This window comes from Acanthochromis polyacanthus, chromosome 17, assembly GCF_021347895.1.
Source record: "Acanthochromis polyacanthus isolate Apoly-LR-REF ecotype Palm Island chromosome 17, KAUST_Apoly_ChrSc, whole genome shotgun sequence".
In the NCBI taxonomy this organism is placed as follows: Eukaryota; Metazoa; Chordata; class Actinopteri; family Pomacentridae; genus Acanthochromis; species Acanthochromis polyacanthus.
This window is the reverse complement of record NC_067129.1, coordinates 34,871,006-34,895,781: the sequence shown is the minus strand read 5'-3', so window position 1 is coordinate 34,895,781 and position 24,776 is coordinate 34,871,006. Positions and strand designations below refer to the sequence as shown.

The 24,776-nt window shown below is 38.1% G+C and overlaps 2 protein-coding genes across 7 annotated transcripts in view; one reads left to right on the top strand and one right to left on the bottom strand.

Annotated features, from left to right (window-relative positions):
* Positions 1-1,852, bottom strand: part of rabep1 (rabaptin, RAB GTPase binding effector protein 1) — a 54,605-nt gene extending 52,753 nt beyond the window's left edge. Inside the window, exon 1 of the mRNA XM_051937660.1 lies at positions 1,707-1,852. Within this exon, the coding sequence (XP_051793620.1) occupies positions 1,707-1,752 (46 nt within the window). The 5' untranslated portion in view covers positions 1,753-1,852. The remainder of the gene's footprint in view (positions 1-1,706) is intronic.
* Positions 1,054-24,624, top strand: LOC110964118 (uncharacterized). 6 transcript variants are annotated; one of them, XM_051937678.1, is made up of 6 exons: positions 1,054-1,455; positions 4,110-4,161; positions 4,843-4,961; positions 10,106-10,154; positions 10,590-10,666; positions 21,093-24,624. In XM_051937678.1, exons 3-6 carry the CDS (start codon positions 4,853-4,855, stop codon positions 21,764-21,766), a joined length of 909 nt encoding a protein of 302 aa, XP_051793638.1. In that variant the 5' UTR covers positions 1,054-1,455; positions 4,110-4,161; positions 4,843-4,852; the 3' UTR covers positions 21,767-24,624. The 6 variants fall into 6 exon arrangements, with proteins under 6 accessions (XP_051793638.1, XP_051793637.1, XP_051793634.1 ...); XM_051937677.1 differs by having other exon boundaries at positions 1,055-1,455; positions 4,846-4,961; XM_051937674.1 differs by lacking the exon at positions 1,054-1,455 and adding an exon at positions 3,543-3,987.
* The last annotated feature ends 152 nt before the right edge of the window (positions 24,625-24,776 follow it).

Below are 24,776 nucleotides of genomic sequence, written 5' to 3'. Positions count from 1 at the left end.
GATCAGTGCTCAAACAGCAAATTCAATTTTTAAACTGTAGTGTTTTCTGATCTACTTCTCATCTGTTTCATCTACACTCACTTCAAGTTACAGCATGCATTCTCTGCAGGACTCCAGGATGGTTCTCTAACCCTTTTTAGGAACCAAAAGTAAAGTCTGCTGCAGGATTAATTTGCATCTTGCATTATGGTTCAACACCAAAGTGTGCAGAGGGTACACAGCAAACAGTACCAGACTACTGATATGAACCATTTGAATCTTATCCTAAGAAATTCTATCTGCCCTAAAACACTGACAAATGTGTTTAAGACAAGCATCACCACCATTAGATTCAGTTCAGTAATGATCTGTGATATCTGAATTAAGCCAGAACTAAATAGAAATTATTTTCTATGGTGGATTCAACAGTTCAAGCATTTAAATTGAACACATGCACACCACATTGTGTACTTTGAAAAGTAAAGTGACATGCGTTCATATGAAATAATAATACTTGCATACATAAAATGGAACACTTGTTAAAGTATTTTTTCCAAGTGGATAAAAATCACTAATTGTTTTTAGTCATTAACCAGAAAATGCTGAAATGGAAGGTGTGATGGTCCTACAAAAAAATCCCACAAGATTAAATCTGTTAAAGCTACAGCATCCATTCCCTGCAGGGGTGGGTCCCCAGACCCCTGTTTGGTAACCAGAGGAAAAGCTTCCTGCAGAATACATCAGCATCCTGGATTATTTTTCCATCCCTTCAGTATGTATACAGTTCAAGCATCAGTACCAGACTGATATGGGCAATTTGAAGCTCATCTTATGCAATTTTACCTGGTCAGAGAACACTGCCAATGTGTTTCAATCCTCCATACCATTAGTCAGGTCAGATTCAGAATAGAAGCTATTTTCTGGAGTGCATTAAACAATTCAAGGGTTTAAATAGAACACATGCACATCACAGGACATACAGTGAAAGGCATCCCAAAACTGTGCAAAATAATTTACTTACACATACATAATACAACACATTTTAAGTAGCTTCTCCATTTGGTGGAAAGTTACCAGTTGTATTTACTCAATTGTGGCTGATGACTAACCAGAAATTATTAAAACTGGATAGTGTGACTGTCCTACAACATAAATCCCACAAGATAAAATCTACAGCATCCATCCCTGCAGGACCCCCGGCAGGTCCCCGGACCACTGTTTAGGAACCAGAGGAAAAGCCTCCTGCAGGATACACCAGCGACCTGTATTATGGTCCAACCCCCGGGTGTGCAGGCGGCACACAGCCCCAGTACCGGACTGATAGGACCCATATGACCGGTCCTGGAGACTGTCGATGCTGGGCCAGACTGCCAGAGGCCAGAGCCGACCTTTAGATCAAATTAGTCAGACTAGTTCAAGCTAATCAGCTAGGTGGTGGAGCCACTGCTACAGAGAAAACAACGTTAGCATGGCTAGGTTAGTCTGCAGCTTCACGTAGCTTCCGTTTGGTGACACACAGCATCAGTAGCTTCCAGCAAATTAGCACAAGTTTCTAAATTCTGGTGCTGCGCAGCGTTAAATGTCCAAAATGTGGCAGTGACAGCAGTGACACGTCGCCCTGATGATGCTAACGAGCTAATGTTGTCAAGGATGCAGAGGCCGCTGCATTCGCTGCTCACAGCCCACAACACTGCCACCGTGAAACGGCACAAAGTCAGCAAATTTACCGTCATGTTGGGACGACAGAGGGGATCCCTCGGCCTCCTCGGCCATGGTTTCCTGAGGGGGCTTGAGGCAGTTAGCAGGGCGGTGGGGTAACAGCTAGGAGCGTCCAAGAAAACAGGCTAACATCACAACTACCTTCAAGCTAGCGAGAGGAAACACCGCGCGTTCTGGTAGGAATTTCAAAGTAAAACGCACATATTCGGCGCTGCGTAGCTCTGTTTCGAGCTTTAATGTGTATCAATCGAGCAACATGCATAATCTAAACAGAAAATTTAAACAAAGAATTAAATATAAGTACAATTTCAGAACAATTTCGAACTCGACATTCGGTTTTACCATTATGTAGCATTTTTGCGTTAATATTTTGAAGGCCTTAAGTCGATTTCCTGCAATGCTAAATTTCGCTGGCTTGATAGATTCCTGTTCCATCTTTCAAAATAAATGCCATATACAGATAATTATTTCAAATTCAAAGGCCCCTTATCTTGAAAATTTAATATTATTGCGTTTTGTAGTTGTTGTAAACTTGCAGGTGTAAAGTTAAAGCTGTTAAGATTTAAACTCGTTTATGTCATTCCTCAAGCCTTCACACAAGTAGATAACCTCCCAGCTTTACAGGCCAGTAAGAATTTAACCTAAGTCCTATATACCACCACAAACCAAAAGCTGTCAATCTCAAACTTTGTATAATTCTGCCTCTTTACTGCCAGCTGCTTCATAATCCACCAGGCTGTTTACTTTCTAGAGCTGCTTTTGCAAACTTTAAAATGTATTAGCTAATAGCAAAACTCACCAAATGTTCTGCTGTTGGCTGTAATAGCGAACACAAGAGTCTTGTTGCACTCCCAACATCTGAGGAACTGAAGACTTAGTGGATTACATTTATTGTCAATGGCAATGTCCCCACAACAACTGTGAAATCCTCAGTGTTAGCATGTTGTGTGGCTTATGTGGCTAATGTTAGCATTAGCTGTGATCGTAAGTCCACAAGTCAGAGTTTGTGTAAAGCTGAGAGACATTCAGAAGGCTGATTAGAAAACAATCAACCTATCTTAAGTGGATAATATTCTCTCCTGCTATCTAACATAATCACTCAGAAAGAAAGCTGGAAGCAACAGAAGGCATCCACAGCTGTGTTGGCTGCCATTCAGTCAGCTCTTTTAGCTCCCCACTGTCAATCACTGACACAGAGAGAGTCTTCTTCCTGAAAGCGGCTGGGACAGCAGCAACTGCGGTGCATTTAAAGTCACGGACACTGAAACAGCCCCTTTAAAAACAGGACTAAAACCAGGAGTTATGCAGTCATAGTGAGAGGAAGCAGCTTTGCAGTACTTTACTTACAGTGAATTCTTTACAACAAAGTCAGGATATTTTGTAATATCATGTATGAAACCGTTATTATCTCATATAACCATATCTTTATGTGCCATTTTTGTCATTTTGGTTAAGAATAATCAATTGTATTATTGATTATATTATATTTTTGTCCGCACAAGAATGATTTCATGATTGGAATAGTTTTATTTTTCCACTTTATAACAGATTTTGAACATTTTGCTAATTGAAAAATAAGAATATTTCACAGAACAGCAACAGAATAATGTCAACCTCCATTTTGTTGATGTCTTTTTACTCTTTTCTTCAAACTGTTGCTCCTCTCCGTCCCTCCAGTTTTGTGCACTTCATTACCTCTTGTATATTTGTATGTGATATTATCATTGAAAAAAGCATGGAGTAGTAATACAAATATTAGAATTTCTTTAAAAGTGTAAAAGATAGCTTAAAAATCTGAATGGAATGATATAAAAACATGTTTTTTGAGGAATAGCTGGAATGTAAAATGATAAAAAGTTTTCATTTCAAAGATATTTCAAGAAAACAACCTCACCGAGTCATTTTTGACCCACTTATGCATGAAAGGGTTAATTAGGACAAACTTGCAGCTGCAAAAGAAAACTGATTTTTAACCTAATCCCTAAAGGCTGTACAGTTATCAACTAATGTAGCATCATGTTGCTAGAAGAGGAACTGAAAATGTAAAGTAAGGGACTCGGAAAGCAATGCAGTTCTCAGTACAAGTGCTGTCGTCATTTGCTCGACTCGGTGAAAAATTTATGCCTAAAATTTTAGCCTTGACATCTGTGAGATTACAGATCACACAAAAACAGAACATTTCTCAAAACACATCTTCTCACAGATGTATAGATTTGCTAATGTTGTCTTCCTCTCCCACTGACACCCACATGCTGTGGTCTGTGAAGCATGGCAGAGGGTGGGGACAGAGTAAGTCTCAGCCTTCAGGTTCCTTTACTAAGAAAATTAGAAGCAGCCATGCAAAAATGCGGCCCATGACGACTCTTGTCTCATCTTGCCATCCACTTTCCTCTTCTATTTACTGACATTAGCTGCCACTTCGCTTGAACCCAACTTCGGAGCCGTCAGCGGTTCTCTGGAAAGGTAAGACACAGTCTGAGTGTTTGGAAGTTGATTTATGGTGAAATTATTTAGAATAAAATGATTTTATTGTTTTGAATGCAAAAAGTAAAGCCTACACCCAACTCTAACATTTTTATGAGCATATTTTGCAAAAAACATATCACAATATCCTGCAAAAGTCCATTCTGAATCAGCACTATTTATGTTTGGAAGTTGGCAGGAAGCTGTTGCGAGCTGAGGATGTGGTGCATACAGATAAACTGGAAGAAAGTACATTTACATGATCCTGCTCATAGAGATAAAGGATTAGGTCTTCCTGTTCGGAGCAAACAATTCATTTGAAAGCTGCCTTTCTCTCCTCAAGTTCACAGCAGGCTCAGACACCTTAACTGAGCGACTACAGGGCCGCAGAAATGATCTGTAAATGTCTAAAGTGTGTTGGCAGTGCAGGAGGCGGACTTCCTCACAAGAAGAGTCCCTAGAGGAGGGTTTGTTTGATTCTCAGAATGCTAATGTAAACACCAAAATAACCTTAAGACTTAGTCAACGCACAAAAAGAGGAAGTGGTGAATGGTCTTCTTTCCGATCCACAGCTGTATACTGAAAAGCAGCTGCTCGGTGTGATCTTAATATAAAGTGTGACTTTAATGTGTGTTTTTTGTTGTTTTGTTTTTTTTTTCCATAATCTTCTGTGGTTTGAAGCAGAGTGGCCATGGATTTTTATCGGCAGTACGTCTTGCTGTTGCTGATTGGGATGATTTTAATTTCCTTTGTGATCATCTTCATCTTCTTTCTCATTAATAAGTGCATCTCCAGAAGAGGTAGGTGGAAAGTCATTTTCTAAAGAATAATTCATTCATTTGCAACATTCCACTATAAAACTACACTACTGTCACTGCATTAAAATCAGCAAAAAATCTATTGCTGTTTTTGTATTTTTACAGATATCTGCCATTATTTGAAAGAAAATGTATGTATATTAGGGATAGAAAAAATAAAAATACATTTCCAAAACTGTAACTTTACAAATTTTCCCACAGAAAAAAAGTAAAATTTGCGTGTAGATTATAAAATAAATAAATATACGGGACAAAACTGTATAATAATATCAACTTAGAAAAGCTATATTTCTACAAATATTACTTTGTGCTTTTATAAGACATGATAGTAAAATTATGCACTTTTTTGTGACTTAAAAACGCCAAACACTGTATATAATGAAAGTTTTTTGAAACACTTTTAAACCTCCAACCAAAAGTCAAAAATGATGTTCACATCAAAAATTAGCAGGTTTGCAAATTGTAGTTTTTCCTTTCACCATAAAATCACACTACTGTCACTGCATTTCAATCGGCAAAAATATATAGTTATCTTTATATTTTGACAGATACGTGCCATTATTTGAATAAAATTTATTTTTTATAGGGATTGAAAAATTGTAAATAATTTTAAAAACTATTATTTTTGTAAATTTACCTGCTGAAAAAGCATAATTGCAAAAATGATATTCACTTTTGAAAATCTGTGGTTTTACAAATAGTACGTTGTTCTTTTATATGTGGTGTTCAAATTATGCAATTTTTTGTGACTTTTTAAAAAACATCTACCCTGTATTTAAGGAAAGTTTTCAAGGAAAAAGGCACAATTGGCAAGTTGACTGTAAAATAAATAAGTAAATACATAAATAAAAAAGGACAAAACTGTAAAACAATATCCACTTAAAAAATCTATATTTCTCAAATTGTCCTTTTTTCGTTTTTAATATGTGTTGTTAAAATTATACAGTTTTATTGTGATCATACAAAAATATATGTCCACTCTGTATATAATGAAAGTTTTCAAAAAATGCAATTGGTATGTTGACTGTAAAACACATAAATGAATGAATGAACTAATTAATTAATTAATGCATACATACATACATACATACATACAGGAAAAAACTGTAAAATAATATCCACTTAAAAAATCTGTGTTTCTACAAACATCACATTGTCCTTTTACAATATGTGTTCTTAAAGTTATGCAGTTTTATTGTATTTCAATAAAGCTAGAAACATTATTATTTTTACCTAAACCAGTGCAACATTAAGCTACTACCCACATGAATCCATCAGCAATTAGAAATAGAGAAAATCTTGTTGATCATGAGGAATATTTGACATAATGCATCATTAGTTTGGAGAAAATTACAAAACTGAAACTTTACTGAGGCCTGGAAGCTGAATTATAATATAACAACTAGAGGTTTAAAGGCTTCATTCACCCATTTCATAAATCTCTAACCTTACTCTTTTTTTTGATCATTTGGTGTTGGGTGACATTTTGAAATAGTCTCTGCTAAAGCTGTGCCAGAAAACCACTGAAACTTAGAAAGAATTTAGTCTTTACTGCACTGAGAAGAAAAACCATCGTTGTTCTTGTGTGTTCTGTCCATGCTGTCTGTCATTACTGCCGGAGAATCACTCCTCTAATGCCGTTCATAAGATTTCTTCTTCATTTTTCCTCTTAAACTGCTACTGAAAGGGACTTTCGTTTTGCCCAGATCGAGGGTCAAAGGCTGCAGACTGTAAAGCAGATTTGGTGATTTTGTGCTCTGTAGAAAACAACTTGACGTCACATGATGTGACTCGTTCATTCTGGGAAATCCACAGACTTTGCCAGAGAAGTTAGTTCCTGAGAAACCAGTAACAAAACCACCGTTAGGTTAAGCTAAAGTCACACATGTTCAAAGATGAGAAAAAAAAAAGAAGAAGCTTGAGACATTCTGACAGACAAAATGCTTCCATTTCATATTTAGATATGAGAGCTGACATTAATATACTACTATGGTTTCTTAGCTTGTTTTTCACAAACAGGTGCAAACATCCCAGAAAGCTTTTTTGCCAGAGCATGAAGAATTTTAACTCATTCGCTGCCATTTACGTCTATAGACGTCAATTAAAATCCGAACGTTCGCTGCCAATGACGTCTATAGATGTCAATCATGTTTTTTGACTGGGGGGGCTGCAGGATAGTCTGTCGGAGCTCGTCTGTGAAAATCGTGGAGTTTTGGAACGTGAGAGTGTTGCGGTGGGCCATAAGAATGACAAAGACAGTGGCCATGGTGGGGCGACAGCAAAAAGTGCCGTTGCCAACAGCCGCTGGCGATCAAAGCCGCGCTAGGTTTCTGTTTCGCCACCACCGCTCTCTTGAGCTCATCTGACGAAGCCGAGTCAGATGAGTTTAGAGGAGCACACACACACACACACACACACACACACACACACACACACACCTAAAAATAGATTTTTTATATTTTGTAAGATGTATTGTTCTGAACCAAAATGTTGACTTGTGTTGTTTGTTTGTAAATAAATGATTTAGCTAACAAAAGGTTAAAAAGTTGACCTCAAAATGCTTTTTCCGAGTTGTTTTTGTTGTTTCATATAAGTAAACAACTGTTCAGTTGTGTGGGATGTCACTAAACCAAAAAATATTGGCATCAAAGTGACTGCTCTGATTGATGTGCCTCTCTGCACAAAAAGCTCGTTATCTTTGTTTTTTGGTCAAAAACAGGTGTTTTTGCTGAAACGACCCTATGTTCTGCTGCCGATAACTTTAGAACCGAATGCTAGAAACAAACTTTTTTTTCCTGATGAAAGAAGAGAATCTACCCTTTCTTTCGATAGTTTCAATGTTTATGTAGTCTTAAAACTTGATATTCTGTAGATCTTGAAAAATCTGTCAAAATTCTTAAAAACTCTGGCAGTAGGGGGCTCTTTGCTCTGAAAACAGCTGGCAGCCAATGAGTTAATAGCAAAAAGTCAGCACACTGCCTGATTAGTGCAGGTGATCACACAAATTATATTAATAGTTTACATCGTCTATAGTTACAATATGAGATTTGAGAAATACAAAAAGTGTGACAAGAAGATGCTACTGATTAAAAATATGACTTTGTAATATTTTGTGGGAGCACAGCAGAACTTTTCTTATTTTTTATGCACTAGCATTATTCAGAGTTATGAACAGCAGTATAATATAATTATTAATTTATGACAAGCCAAATCAAGTCGTTGTTTTTTATACGGTACATTTAAAACAACAGACATTAAGCCAATTCCCATTAAACAAGATTAAAGTTGAAAATATGCCGGTTTAAAGTTCAAACATTCAAGTTAAGGCCATGCAGTATTATTTTTTATACATATTTCTGTGACTAATTTAAATAAAGACCGCACAGTGTTATATATAAATTACACCTGAAGCCACAGTATAACCAATAATTGGCACAACTATATGTGCTAGTACATGAAATATGTATTGTGCTCTGTCTATTATTGTGGTTAGAGCTGTACTATAAGTAGCTATACTAGAATTCTTACAGACACACACTAATGATGATGATATGCTGCTGCTTTGTGCAACTAATTATGTACTGAAAGTGTGTCTCTGTTTAAGATATTTTCGAATCTAATGCTCCAAAATAGGTGCAGTGCAGCTGTTTGGTGTTTTGAAGTGCCGCTTCTCGCTTAGAACCTTCTTCAGATTAGAAAGCTGCTGAATATTTCAAATAATGAAGACAAAGATCCAATGTTAGTTAAAAAATTTCCCCAAAAAAACTTTTTTTTTTTTTTTTACAATTTTTTACACTGTACTACACCCTTATTATTATTATTATTATTATTTGTGGTTAAAATGTAAATAAATAAACAAATAAATGTTATTTTACAAAATTTTCGATTTCAGAAAACAGGGACAATCTGTAAAAATAACTGTAAATTGTACAGATTTTTTACAGTGCAGTTCTTATTCATTTTTTTTATTAGCAATGGTTCCAAAATTATTCAACAAACATTGTAAAACTGTAACATTCAAAAACTGTAAAAACACGGGAAATAACTATGAAATTAATTATATTTTTAGTGGATTTAAATATAGTAAGACAGTGTTATTTTATTGTTATTTTATTTTCAAGCAGTGTAAAAGAACAAATTATAATTCATAAAAACACAGACTTTTGATGTGGACATTATTTACATTTCTAATCTTTTTATGGTTAAAATGTAAATAAATAGCTGTTATTTGACCAGTTATTTTTTTGTTATTTAACAAAACAGGAACGATATGAAAAAAAACATACAAAAAACCCACAGAACATAAATTAGTAAATAAGTAATTTTTTTTTTTTTACAGTGTTCTGCGCCCTTATTATAAAGCATAGTCAAATAGTTTTGGTCAAAGTTGACTTCAGAGGTAAATGAAGTTACCAGTGGACACTAGTTTCACTTCAACGTCCACAACTACCCGTTTCTTTAGTTAAGTGAAAAACCAAAGCTTGCACGTCTTTGCCGCGAATGTAGAAGCAGAACAGGAAGAGAAACTGAGCATCAACACTCTGTCACTGTAGCTGTAAGAGCATCCGTCTGAGGCAAAGCAGAAGGAAAACTATTATAATTGTATGAATTGCTATTATTAGTTGGACCCTCTGGATCTGATTAGCTTAGATGAAACTTTAATGATCCCTGCGGGGAAACTGGGCTGCAGCAGCTTGTGCTGGGCTTCATGCTGGTTTAGAGTTTGGATTAAAAAAAGAGCAAATAAGGGGAACAAAATATCTTACAAATAGTAATCAGAAGTGGCACCACATGTTGAGATAAGACAAAAAGACAGAAATATATGTGTGCTTTTACATTCTGACATTAAAATATGCTTTGAAGAAGGTATATTTCTGTTTCTTTGTATGATTTTCTCATAGTTTTGACCTACTTTAGCTCCAAGTAGGTGCAGAACCTTATTGTTTGGTCTTAATATAATAATAATAATCCTGTTTTATTGTATTCATTTCTTTTATAACATCAGCTAAGCAATCAATTGCCCTCTATTTTTTTAAAATCCTCCAAGATTTTATACATTTTGTACAAATTGTATTTTTTCTGCCGCTCATATCAACTATTTTCTGTTTGTTTTTGTATTTTTTCAGGTAAACACAAAATCTCACATCTCGAGAGAAGAGCTGTCGTCAAAGCCGAGTAAATATCTACAGTGTATTTCTTGTGTTTAATGTTTTATACACAAATTAGATTGTAGCTTACTGTAACAAAAAAAGAAGAAAAAAGTAAGGAACAGTTCTATGTAGATATAAAGAAATGGGCAGACAGTTAGCTTAGCTTAGCACAAAGACTGGAAACAAATGGAAGCTGTTAGCCTGGCTATGTGTGAAGACAAATATTCATTGTTTGTTTTTTTGTTTGTTTGTTTGTTTTAATGGGAAGATGTACACAATTAAAATGAAAGTTTCCATGTCATGTGTTCAGTTAACACAAAGTTAAATTACATCTACAAGCTATAAAGTGCTGATTATTGTCTGTTATTGTTGTCTATCTGTCAGCAAAGAAACTGGATAAACACATTTTGCTATTTTCCTCACTGAGTCTAACCACAAGATATTTTGTGCAATTTTTCAGCAGCAACAAATACCAGGAAAGAAACCCTGATGTTGTCAATCCTCCTCTTCCTCCTCGGACGCAGTTTCTCACAGCAGGCAAGTCTCTATCTATAAGTCTCTATCACATCTCTATTGTCTCCATCCCTAAATCCCCCCATCTCTTCTAAACCGCACTCCCTTCATGCACTTTCAACAGATTATCACAAAAAAATGAAATAAAACCTTCATTCATTCTGTGTCTTGACCATAAACCAAAACCTTAAACGCAAAAATAAAAGGGTATTGTATTTGCGGTCGTCAAACAAGCACTGATGACAGTGAAATTATGCTATGAAGAAATGGCAGAGAAGAAATCGCCCTCACTGACTTTTTGTTTTCGCAAAACCTCAATACTCAGATCCAAAAAAGAACCAGATATTCTCATCCAGACTGAGGTTTCTGTACCAGAGTTTATTAAACCCAACTGAGAAAGAAGCCGAGATTTTATCTGATCTGTCAGTGAGCCGGACAAAACAAGAAAAACAACAGAATCTATGGTCATTTTTATAAATCAGACCAAAGCCAATGATTTTTTGTCTCCATAATTACAACTGTAACTGTGGAAAATATGTGAATGTGTAGCAGCCTGCTGAAAACAAAAAATACTTTATGTGAAACTCTTTAACTTCAAAATGTTCAATTCATCACAACATGTAATTATCTTAAAATAGTACATATATGTACAGAAATAAATAATAAATTCAACCTTGATTATGGAAACAAGAACAAGACACACAGTTTGTTTCCATCGTGAATAGTTGTTTGATATGAGAAATAAAAGAGTTTTCCCTTTGAAAATAGTCAAAATAGGAAATGTGCCTTCTATAAAAGCTTGATCAGACTCTAGCAACATGTTTTTTAGTGACATGAACCAGACTTTTCATTAGAAATTCTAATTAAAATGACCACTAAAACCAACAAGCTTGTATTATAATCTTAAAATGTGCAGACATGAAAATAAAAGTTATTTCGAAAAAGCGTCCTGTTGAATCAATTTGTCTTTTTAAAGCAGGAATAGTTCATCTTCCTCGTAATGTAAATTCCATTCAAAAGAGTTCACTGCATAATTTGCCCTCACAACAAAATGATTCCATTTCATAACAGTAAAATATAACATTGATTAATCAGTATTAAACAACATTTAAAATGAGTATGCTTGTCATAAAAAACTATGAAAATTGTGACAAATCCTACATATTTAACATGATTCTTTAGTGCTTTGTTGCATGCATTTTTAGAGAAGTTTAATGCAGAAACGTGTGGGATCCGTCTAATTCAGGGGAACATATTTCTAAGAATCTGATTACTGATTATTATTATTATTATTATTATTATTACCAATTCTGATTATTAGAATTTTAACCAACACCGCAGTGCATAATACAAACATGTGAAAGAGTGCTTCTGTTGTCAGGAAATGGGTCTTTTTAACACCCTTTTCTTTAGAATAGAATAGAATCACTTTATTCATCCCTGAAGGCAGTGACATGCAGTCAGGGGAGGCAGGTGAGGCCGTCATGACAAAAAAAGAGAAAAGAAAGTGTACATAAATAAATATTAATATTTTCCATTGATCTGTGTTAAAAATGCATTTGCAGTATGACTACACATTTCTGACATTTTATTGAGTAAAAATTGCCGAATTTGAGTTTTTCCGATCAAATCTAGGGCAGAAACCCCGGGTGAGGCAGGGGCAAACTGTGCCTCACATCTGACTGCATGATCCAATACAAACTGGGTTGCATGACGCGTGCCCGTTTCTGTTCCTCAGCATATCGCCAATATGAACTTTACAGAAATATTCGTTATACACCATGACTTTCTGCGGTCTGTGTAATGTCTTTTATGTATGTGTGAGAGAACTATTCCTGCTGATCGCTGCGATCCAGTGCAGAGAAAAGTCAGCAGGTGAGGCACTCAGTACTCTGCCTCAACTCAAGGGGACGTACGGAAGCTGGCAGGTGCTTTCTCGGTGCGGTGTTGGCTTCAACAGAGGAAATCCAAAGTCGGCGTCAAACTAAAGTCAGTAGGTCTGCACAGAGGCGTCACTAGGTTTTAAGGACAGGGGGGGCTTAGCCCCCAGGAGATGCACAGGATGTGAGCGAACATTTAATTTTACAGCTAACAAAAACTGAGAAATTGCTTTTCCACATTAAGATTTAGATTTATTCAGAGATACTTTACTGTGTAAATGTTTTACACCACAGTGGCCATGACTTTTGCTCACAACACAATAACTCAGAGCTGCCAAGTTGTGACCAGACCTCAGAGTGAGATTTGGTCTGTGCAGGATGCTGATGGGGGGTGTGGGGGTCCTCCCCCAGAAAATTTGGAAAATTACTGGTCCTATTTCCTGCATTCTGGTGTATTTTATGAGCATTTTGTTAAAATCTTATTATAGGGATAATAAAAAACAACAACATTGAGTTAAAAAAAAAAAAAGGCAAAAAAAAAACTGCAACAGCAGGCAGTATTGAAAATGGTTCTTCATGTAAAATATGGATGAAAGTTCTGTGGCTGGATGAGCACAACACATTTCAGCATTTTCCATAAATATGTGCATAACTGAAATAACTCCAGCAACCACTTGTAACATTTGTCTTGGAGGATTCTAATGCACAACAGCTTCAATTTGACCACATCAGCCAACTAAAAAAGTGCTTAAGCAAAAGCAAAAAAAATTTATAACTTAAATTATCTATTCACTGAACAGAATTACAATCAGACACTAAACTCTGTCTCACAGGAGCAGGGTGACATGGACTAAACCCAGGACTAAATGAATGAATAACTTATTAACGAGGCCCAAAAATAAATAATAAAGACTGTCAACTCAGAATAAATGGCACAATTGTAAACAGGAACAGGAAAAGAACAGGGAAAAATGAATTTTTGTGAGCCATGTTGTACTCCCTGATGGCCTTTTTTGAAGCCTTGATGATCTCTGGGGTGGGTTCCCATTTATTGCATGGCTCCAAACCAGCCATTGTAATAGTCATAATAGAGGAGAGTGTTCCCTCTAGAGCCACAGTGCTCCTGGTCTTAGTCTTCTTCAGTCCAACCAGTGAAAACAGAGTCATATTAGGTCCAAAACTAGCAAAATTATTTATTTATTTATGTCATATATTTGGCTTATATATCGCTCTCTTGGCTATCTCCACTTTCCAATCATTACTCTAATAAATAAAAGCTCAAGTTAAATACGTCTTATATGTTGCACATGGACTGAAATGTTTAAAATTTCATATTCATATCAAGTTCCATAAAAATCCAAGACTGTCTGCATCACAAATGACTCTCTCCTGTAAAATCCTTTAGACTCACCTTTCCAGTAGAGGTTTCTCCCCTCTCACGCTCTCTGCTCCTCTGCCCTGACTCCTACAGGTCAATAGGGGTGGTGGAGTGATTATTATTATTGTTATTAATAATATTATCATCATCATCATTATTCACATAATCATACGTGAATGAGCTCAGCTCCTGTTTCACTGTGTGTATCTGATGCTGGAGCTGATGCTCCAGAAGGAAGTCACCCCAAAGATAGTATATGGTTAAAAAAAAAAAAAAAGAGTGCACACCTAACTCTATGAACAACCAGAACCTTCACAGTGCATTTCAGACTAACTAGCTAGCTAAGTAGCAGCTTCTTTTAGACCTGAAATGTAACTTCTGACCGCAGAACAACAAAGGTAAGACGTGCACAGAGATACAGCATCGTCTCACGCCGCCTCCTTTACAGGGGGCTCTCTCCTACAGAGTGAACAAGCCAGATTTTTATTTGTCAAACAGGAAACATTTGATTCATTAATTACATGGGACTTTCTGCTGTTAGCTGGGACCTTGGAGCTAACTTATTGTTACTATCAGCAGTGATGAATACTTACTCTCCTGAAAACATTTCGCATATCCATTCTTGTTCACGTTCTTCTCCTAATGCTGCTCTCGTCCATTCTGTGTGCTGCTCGTTCCCTATAAACACATGCTGCAGGGTACCGAGAGCAACCTCGGTTGCAGGGAGGTTAAGAATATTTTAGGGGGGCTGAAGCCCCCCTAAAATAGGCCTAGTGACGCCACTGGGTCTGCACACATCTCTGTACTTTAATTTGTTTACAGTATATATGAATTGCTTAAGGGTTGCACAGTGGAGTAGTGGTTAGCAATTTTGCTTTGCAGCAAGAAGATCCCGGGTTCAAATCCAAGCCTGGGCCTGGGGTCTTTCTGCATGGAATTTTCATGTTCTCCCTGTGCATGCGTGGGTTTCCTCCGGGCACTCCGGCTTCCTCCCAACGCGACAGGCTGGCGACCTATCCAGGGTGTCTGGTGGCTTCACCCGAGTCAGCTGGGATAGGCTCCAGCACCCCCCGCGACCCTAGTGAGGATAAAGCGGTGTATAGAGAATGGATGGATGGATGAATTACTTAAAGGTCCCATATTATGCTATTTTTCAGTCACGTCATATAGGTCTCAGAAGCCCAAAAACATAGTATTTAAGTTTGTTCGCCCCAAAATCATCCTTTGTTCGGAGTTTCAGCGGTCTAAAAAGTCACTCTCACCAGCCCTCCTCAGAACAGGCTGTTTCTGGGCCTACTTCCAGGTATGCAAATGAACGCATCTGTCGGTGCCCACTCCCCCTCCCCTCTCTGGGAGAGGACGCGGCTTACAACAAGCTGTCACCGAGGGACTGAGCCGCTTCTTGGGAACAAACCCAAGAGGAAAAGAGCTGGCCAGCGGAGACTTCGCTCCCGTAATCCCCGACAGCTCTTCCACACCAAGAACCTGCCGCCCCTTGACGAAACGGTGGGCCGTCACAGGCGGCGAAGCCGACGCCGCAGCAGCCGCTAGAAGGAGAGATGCTCCGGCAGCCAGCCGCCGACCACCACCAGCCGAGAGCGGGGAGCCGCTCGGCGGCAGTCAGAGAGAGGAGCATAAGCGGACCCAACTCAAACTCGGCCGTTTGAGCAGGCATTTTCACAAAATGTGGTTTAGCAAGGCAGGGAGGAAACAGACAGTTTTCAAATTCGAACCTCATAATGAGGCTACTGCAACACACACTACTATAAGAAAACTTTCACAAAGTGAGATTTGCATAATATGTCCCCTTTAAAACACAAGATGGGTGCTCTATCAATAGCTATAAAAGAAGGTTCTTTATAGGACAAATATGTTCCTGTGTATATGTTTGTGTTGGTTTGTGAGTGTAATTGAAAGAGGAATGCTGATGGGATATGAAGCATTATCAGTATTTGCATGCTGTTGGATGAATAGTGAAATAAGATGCTTTTTTCAGTTCTTACAATCGTAAATCTGACTCTTGAGGAGTCAGTGCCTCACCAGCCCTGAACCTCACCGCACGTCACTGCCTGAAGGGAAATTCAGTTTCCTCATAAAACCTCAACACTTTGGTTCAACCTCCACACTGTCTCCTGTGGTTGGGTTTGGTATTACACATTATGACTGAACCTGAATCTGTTGCAGAAGAGTTTTCTCTTAGAAGAAGCTGTTTTAGCAGATATTAATTGCAACAGTGCTACACATAATTATAGTATTTAACCCATTATAATATAACACTTTATATAATAGTCAGTTAAACTGCATGAATATAGTAGACTGGGGAAAAAATGAAAAAAATGTGAATTTACAGAAATATGCATATATATATGTCAGGGTAGAGACTGCGATTTGGTAGAATTGGAGTTTCTACCAGTAGAGATTGCGATTGGAGTCTCTACCAATAGAGTTTGCGATTGTAATCTCTACCAGTAGAAACTCCAATCCTACCAGTAGAGATGGAACTTTAAATCTGACCCCTGCCCTGACCCCTGACCCTAACCTTAAAAGTCTAACCTTAGCCCTGACAAATCTCTACTGGTAGGATTGGAGTTTCTACTGGTAGAGACTCCAATCGCAGTCTCTACTGGTAGAAACTCCAATTCTACCAAATCGCAGTCTCTACCCTGACATATATGTATGTATATACAGTGCCTTGTGAAAGCATTCGGCCCCCTTGAACTTTTCAACCTTTCGCCACATTTCAGGCTTCAAACATAAAGATATAACATTTTAATTTTTTGTCAAGAATCAACAACAAGTGGGACACAATCGTGAAGTGGAACGAAATTTATTGGATATTTTAAACTTTTTTAACAAATAAAAACCTGAAAAGTGGGGCGTGCAATATTATTCGGCCCCCTTGCATTAATACTTTGTAGCGCCACCTTTTGCTGCAATTACAGCTGCAAGTCGCTTGGGGTATGTCTCTATCAGTTTTGCACATCCAGAGACTGAAATTCTTGCCCATTCTTCCTCGCATAAGAGCTCGAGCTCAGTGAGGTTGGATGGAGAGCGTTTGTGAACAGCAGTCTTCAGCTCTGCCCACAGATTCTCGATTGGATTCAGGTCTGGACTTTGACTTGGCCATTCTAACACCTGGATACGTTTATTTGTGAACCATTCCATTGTAGATTTGGCTTTATGTTTTGGATCATTGTCCTGTTGGAAAATAAATCTCCATCCCAGTCTCAGGTCTTTTGCAGACTCCAACAGGTTTTCTTCCAGAATGCTCCTGTATTTGGCTCCATTCATCTTCCCATCAATTTGAACCATCTTCCCTGTCCCTGCTGAAGAAAAGCAGGCCCAAACCATGAGGCTGCCACCACCATGTTTGACAGTGGGGATGGTGTGTTCAGGGTGATGAGCTGTGTTGCTTTTATGCCAAACATATAGTTTTGCATTGTGGCCAAAAAGTTGGATTTTGGTTTCATCTGACCAGAGCACCTTCTTCCACATGTTTGGTGTGTCTCCCAGGTGGCTTGTGGCAAACTTCAAACCAGACTTTTTATGGATAACTTTGAGAAATGGCTTTCTTCTTGCCACTCTTCCATAAAGGCCAGATTTGTGCAGTGTACGACTGATTTTTGTCCTATGGACAGACTCTCCCACCTCAGCTGTAGATCTCTGCAGTTCATCCAGAGTGATCATGGGCCTCTTGGCTGCATCTCTGATCAGTCTTCTCCTTGTTCCAGGTGAAAGTTTAGAGGGACGGCCGGGTCTTGGTAGATTTGCAGTGGTCTGATACTCCTTCCATTTCAATATGATTGCTTGCACAGTGCTCCTTGAGATGTTTAAAGCTTGGGAAATCTTTTTGTATCCAAATCCGGCTTTAAACTTCTCCACAACAGTATCTCGGACCTGCCTGGTGTGTTCCTTGGTCTTCATGATGCTCTCTGCACTTTAAACAGAACCCTGAGACTATCACAGAGCAGGTGCATTTATACGGAGACTTGATTACACACAGGTGGATTCTATTTATCATCATCAGTCATTTAGGACATCATTGGATCATTCAGAGATCCTCACTGAACTTCTGGAGTGAGTTTGCTGCACTGAAAGTAAAGGGGCCGAATAATATTGCACACCCCACTTTTTAGTTTTTTATTTGTTAAAAAAGTATAAAATATCCAATAAATTTCATTCCACTTCACGATTGTGTCCCACTTGTTGTTGATTCTTGACAAAAAATTAAAATGTTATATCTTTATGTTTGAAGCCTGAAATGTGGCGAAAGGTTGAAAAGTTCAAGGGGGCCGAATACTTTCACAAGGCACTGTATATATATATATATATATATATATATGTGTGTGTGTGTGTGTGTGTATGTATGTGTGTATATATATATATATATATATATATATATATATATATATATATAGAGAGAGAGAGAGAGATAATGTAAAATAACAATAAAACCTTTTGATATTGTTTTTTTAATTTATTACAATAAAACATTCATAAATACATTCACAATTTTATATTATTATTTTATTTCAAGTATTTTTCTTTTATTCAAATTCAAGTATAGTACTATAAATATGGTAGTGTCTACAGATACGGACCCGTACCCGTAGCCTGTGGCCTACGAATACGGCACTTTCTCTTATCATAAATATTAATGAGACGTACATGAATATTAATGAGCCGGCTGATGAACGCGCTTTGTGATTGGCTGGTAATCCGACGACATAAATATTAATGAGCCGGCTAGGTAATCCGAGTGAGGAAGGCGCTTGTGCGGAGCCTGTCATGTCAGTCATCTGCTGTTCTCTTTTCTATCATGCATAATGTCTTATAAATATCATTATCTGACTTTTTCACGGACAGTGATTTGGAGGTTGAAATCAGCACTACTATTAAAAATAGCAAAACTTTTTATTCACGTGACCCTGTTCTAATAAAGCACAAACAGCAAACAAAACAAATGGTGGAACTAACAGCAAGCAAACTACAAGTATTTTTTTTACCTTCAAAAGTAGCAACAGACTATTACATAATAACAACCTAAACAAAACCCTGACGTATTTTCTACGTCTGTCAGCACAGACACTGCACGTCAGTCACTTTAATGTTAGCGGACTCTGTTGAATGGCTAAGTTACATAACCACAAACAAATCTCACAATATCACAGTAAATCGAGTTTGTGTTTTTTTTAAATTCATGCCGAATTAAAGAGCTGCTCCTCACCATTCACGAGTGTTTGTTTCATATTCGACATCCTTAACTTCTTCTTGTAAATTAGCGTCCGAAATTAAATGGGAACATTTGCAATGGAGTTCGTCAGCCGCTTCCACCACTGAACGCGGTAAACTAATTAATAGGAACTGGACTTCAAACAATTTATACACGGCGTCTAAAAGCGTAAAAACTGCAATGTCTAAAGTGTGAGAGGAGACGGTGTATTTTTGGTTAAATTATACAATGTTCGCCGTCAAAGTCATTCATATAAACTGCCTGTAATGTGCAGCAAATAGTAGTTAACCATCGCCAGCTCTTCAGTGACCTTAACGGTCCGTACCTCTAGTACAGATGCTACAGGTACGGGTCCGTACCTCTTGTACAGATGCTACGGGTACGGGTCCGTACCAGGCGTAAACTAACCGTGACGTCACCCGTTGGTTTCAACGCCGAGAAAATGAAGCCCGGATTTTGCTACTTCCTGGTCGCCGTTTTGGATTTTTTGGAGCCAGTGACGTAAAAAGCGTCATCAAACAGACTGGACCGGAGAGCAACTAGGGGCAGGATTGGCTGAGAACTCTCTTATCCCGCCCACGTTTTACCGCAGAGGCTTCTGTTGCTGTCCATCAAGTATAGCCACACCCCCTGGCTCCGCCAACTTTAACGATTTATTTAAAATTCAGTATTGATTTATTTTAAGATCGGCCACCTGATCTCTCATTTTGACCATGAAAACTAACAGGAAAAAAATCCTGAGCTGTAGAACATCAGTCTATCAAATTTTATTTTCTCCAAAAATGAATTGGGGTCTATGGAGAAAAAGCTTCTTGGAGCCAACCCTAGCGGACGGCGTGATATTGCACGTTTTTGACACTTCCGGGTTGGCTTCAATTCTGGAGCCAGATGCTACGTCCACTATATATACAGTCTATGGTCCGTACCTGTAGCATCAACCATTTCTAAAAGTACTCACAATTAACAGGAAGAAAGCATTGGTTCTATCATTTTACATAGAGTTGTTTGTTAAATGAGTGATACCAAGAATTTTCAAAACAAAAATTTAAAATTAGTTTGTTTTTTTTAAAATCTGTGCATAATATCTCTAAACATTCATCAGTTTCCTTTGTTTTTATTATATATATATAGTGAACCCTCGTTTATCGCAGGAGTTACGTTCCAAAAAGAACCCGCCATAGGCGAAATCCGTGAAGTAGTCAGCTTTATTTTTTACAGTTATTATACAATACTGCACTTGGGGGAGCGCTGCAGCTGCATCCAGGTGGACGCCGCGGCGGTACTCTTGCCTCAGAGAGCGGGCCGCTGAATCAATTGGAGCAGTCCGGGGTGGGGAAGGCTCGCGCCCGCGTTCTTCTCCTGGGGAGCGCGGCTGCGGTGGCCAGAGACGTCGTCAGAGACGGCGGGGGAAAAGAGTAAAAGGCTGCTCCGTCGGCTCCGTCTTTCAGGGTGTCTCACTACATGGAGACCAAGGAGAGAAACGATACAGCGTTCCACAGCAGGCAGCGCTGGCCTGTATGGCAGAAGAGACGAGGCGCGGAGACTGTTCACGTTGGTCAGTCCCTTAGCCAATCGGGATGCAGAACACAATGAACTGTTTAAAAAAAGCATAAAAAACTGCACTAAAAAAATCCGTGAAACAGCGAAGCCGTGAAAGGTGAACCGCGTTATAGCGAGGGTTCACTGTGTAACTATATCATTTACATATATGTGATTATTGTATATTATAGGTAATTATATTGTTTTTAAAATGTAAATATTGTTCATTAAACATGAAAAGACAAAAATATATATTATAAATATGTTGTAAATATATTACATATAAATTATTGTATTTTTACAAGATGGTTGTAGTCTGCTTTTTACAGCATTTTTTTCGTGCCCAGCTGCTGCAATCTTGCCATATTTTTACAGTTAAATTTGTGCACTAAACCTGTCATATTTAATTTGTTGTTTCAGAGGCCCAAAGCTACGAGAACCTGGCCGAGGTTTCCGACTATGAACAGTGTACAGCCGACTACGAGCAGAGCACAGACCAGCAACCGGACTACGTGAAGGTAGAGGAAGAGGAGGAGATCCTTCCTCCTCCTCCTTATGATCATCCAGGTCCAGGCATGACAGCTGGTGTTGCTGGTCTAAGCTATGAGAACCTAGCCGAGGAACATGACTACGAGCAGAGCACCGACCAGCAGCCGGACTACGTGCAGTTGGAGGAAGAGGAGATCCTTCCTTCTCCTCCGCCTTACAATCATCCAGGTCCAGGCATGACAGCTGGTGTTGCTGGTCTAAGCTATGAGAACCTAGCCGAGGAACACGACTACGAGCAGAGCACCGACCAGCAGCCGGACTACGTGCAGTTGGAGGAAGAGGAGATCCTTCCTCCTCCTCCGCCTTACAATCATCCAGGTCCAGGCATGACAGCTGGTGTTGCTGTTCTAAGCTACGAGAACCTGGCCGAGGAACCCGACTACGAGGAGAGTCTGGACCAGCAGCTGGACTACGTGCAGGTGGAGGACGAGGCCAAGACGTTGTTTCCTCATCCTGCAGATCCGGCAGCAGATAACTCATCTACCGAGGACTACGATGACATCGGAGAAGATCAGGGGGAAGAAGACTACGATGACGTGGGATAAAACCATAAGAGGACGACACAGAGACACTTTGACTTTCCCACCTGGATCCTGCTGAGCGGAGATTCTTCCTACCACAGATTTCTTATCTAATTTGCTTTTTTTAATATTATTCATAAAAGTGTGAATAACTGAAGACATCTGCTGAGTGATGACGAGACAACTGGTTTGATCTTCACAGGGTTTGAATCTTCTTAAGCTTCTCAGTCTCAATCATGACGTCTTCTATGATTCTGATTTCAAACACAACTTTTGTAATATCAGTATTCAAACAAATTTCTTGGGATTTGCCTTAAAATAATCCATGAACAAGCAGGAACTTAACATCATTACAGGAGCTTATTTTGCAGTGACGCATCATAAAAACACAACAGTGACTGAAAAATAAACCAGAGAAACTTTACCTTTGTACAGTTTTAGTGCTCATACAAGTCCTTTTTCAACAATTAATCGAATTTCTTGACAGTAAATCCCAAAGAGGTGTTTCAAAAAAAGAGCAGGAATGGGACTTTGTGCAAAAAAGTGGAGTTTTAAAGCAGAATAGATCACATATAACTGCATAAAATAAGTTTAAAGCACATCTTCAACAATTTACAAGTTATTTATCTGCCATGTGGTAGAATTTTCTAATAGAGAGCTTCCTCTGTCAGTTTTAACAGATTTTTTGTGCTATTATCGAGCTGAACCAGCAGTGTGATTTGTTTCTGCTTGGTTTAATCTGAAATATGTGGAAAACAATAAAGGGTTGCAGAAAAGGAATACTATATGACCATACAACTATATTTACCTGGAGAATGTAGTAATAATGATTCGAAACCAGCCAATAGTAGACTTATAAGGCTGATACTACCACTAATATGATGGATTTGTTTAACTTCCCAGCAGTGTTTTTCACAGCCTAGTTAACATTTTACCACCAGGCTTGACTCCGTACCACCGCATGCTCTGCTACATGTGCTGCAGACAGTGCTGAGAATCGTGAACAATGGAATCTGAGCTACTCTGCTTAACAAAATATGCGATGACGCCACCATTTCTAAGTTACTCCAAACATCTTTTTCTCCATTCTGTTCTGTAAAAGACACATATTAGACAACATATACACCGATACGATATATCTGTGACCAATATCGGCCAATGATATTGGCTGATCGATATATCAGTCGGGATCGAACAATAGTATTTTTAACTGTGTGGCAAGAAGTAGCTTCTACAGACAGCATAAAAAGCAAGCACAAATACTGAATAAAAACACAAGAATGACAGAATTCACTGTTACAGAAAGCACACAATTACATGAAAAAATTAAAAAATATTACAAGGCAAGTCTATTTGTATTGCACAAGTCATACACAAGGCAATTGAAGGTTCTGGCAAAGAAATATATTCAGAAAAATGATTTAACGGTTAACATACATTAAAATCATAGAAATAAAGCATAAAAGTAGACATTAAGATCATGAAAGTGTATTAAAAAACAAGAAAATAGATTGAACCTCTAAGAGAAAGCTGCGGTAAACAACATGGTTTTCAGGCCTGATTTAAAAGAGCCGACAGTTTGATCAGACCTCAGGTGCTCAGATAGTTTGTTCCATGGGTGAGGAACATAATAGCTGAATGTTACTTCACTATTTTTGGCTCTGATTCTGGGAACACACAGTAAACCTGTCCCTGATGACCTGAGGCCTCTGGATGCTTCATATGGAGCTATCGAGTCCAGGATGTATTTTGGTCCAAAACCATTCAGATGAGAAAGCAAGTCTATAAAAATAACTTTTAAAACAGTAGTTAAAGACAGAAACAGTATCAGTCAATTTGATACTAAGTGGATAGGGGTTAATAAATTGCTGTTGATGACAAAAGGTACAGTTATCACTGCATTGTGCATATATCAAAGCTTTATCTGTGTTATTTGATCATTCCGTCTTCAGGATCTTATTGTAACAAACAGAAATCCATCCAGACAGTAAATTGACCATTTACAGATCACATTTAAATCCAGCACTAAATATCCAATGTGTGTATTCGGAGCCTGATATGACTTAATCTGTTGTTCCACAGAGCACCATCCATCATGTTGTCTGAAATCTATTAAATCCCCACTAGAGTTGAGTCACTGCCACGTGTGAGCTCTGCTCTGCTGCCCTAAATACCCACTTTAGCACCAAATGCAGCTGAAAATAGTCCAGAATGTATGCACTATTAACTCTTTTGTTGAGTTTGTTTTGATAAAATTAAGTTAATAAAACTTGAAGTGCATTTTTGGGACCAGTTGTCATTTCAGAGCCACGGAGAGTATCAGGAAGTTGCAGCTTTGTTGGAACTTTAACTGGATTTGTTTGTATTTACCATAAAATATAGAATACTGCTGCTGGCATTATTTTTGAAATATGAATCATTCTGATGCAACAAAACAGCTTCAGACACATGAGTTCAGTAGCATTCATGATTCCTTTCAGACACCTCGGATGAAGTAAAATTTTAGCTTAAGTTAAATGCTGCATTTATTATTACAAATACGTCGCTCTACATTCAGCATTCAGGCTGCGCTTATATAAACTGAGCGCTACTTTTGCATAATTAATTAATCCCCCTGGGAAATGAAGTCGTTCAGGGATTTTCTGATGGATGTCTTCGTCCTTCACCCTGAATGTCTGCTGTTTGTTTTGCACTGTAAAAAATTATCTGTAAAAAACTACTACTAACTAAAAAAGAGTAAAGAAATGGTGGAATACTGTAAAATATGAGCAAATATCTGTACAGTAATGGTTTTTAGCTGATTTAAATGTAAGTTTAAATTCCTACCTTGCAAAAGAAGGAATTGCTGTTTATAAAAAATACAGCTTTTGATGTGAAAATGATGTACAGTTTGGCCTGGGCTTTTTTTTCACAGTCAATGTGTAAGTTCATTTGTTTCTTTGATTTTACTAGATCCATTCTCTATACACCGCTTTATCCTCACTAGGGTCATGGGGGGTGCTGGAGTCTATCCCAGCTGACTCGGACGAAGGCA

Excerpts from the sequence above, each read along its gene's own strand:
- LOC110964118 (XM_051937674.1), top strand. The coding sequence starts at position 3,765 with ATGCAGTTCTCAGTACAAGTGCTGTCGTCATTTGCTCGACTCGGTGAA. Across the intron at positions 4,962-10,105 it reads TAAGTGCATCTCCAGAAGAG|GTAAACACAAAATCTCACAT; the intron begins GTAGGTGGAAAG and ends GTATTTTTTCAG. Across the intron at positions 10,667-21,092 it reads GACGCAGTTTCTCACAGCAG|AGGCCCAAAGCTACGAGAAC; the intron begins GCAAGTCTCTAT and ends TTGTTGTTTCAG.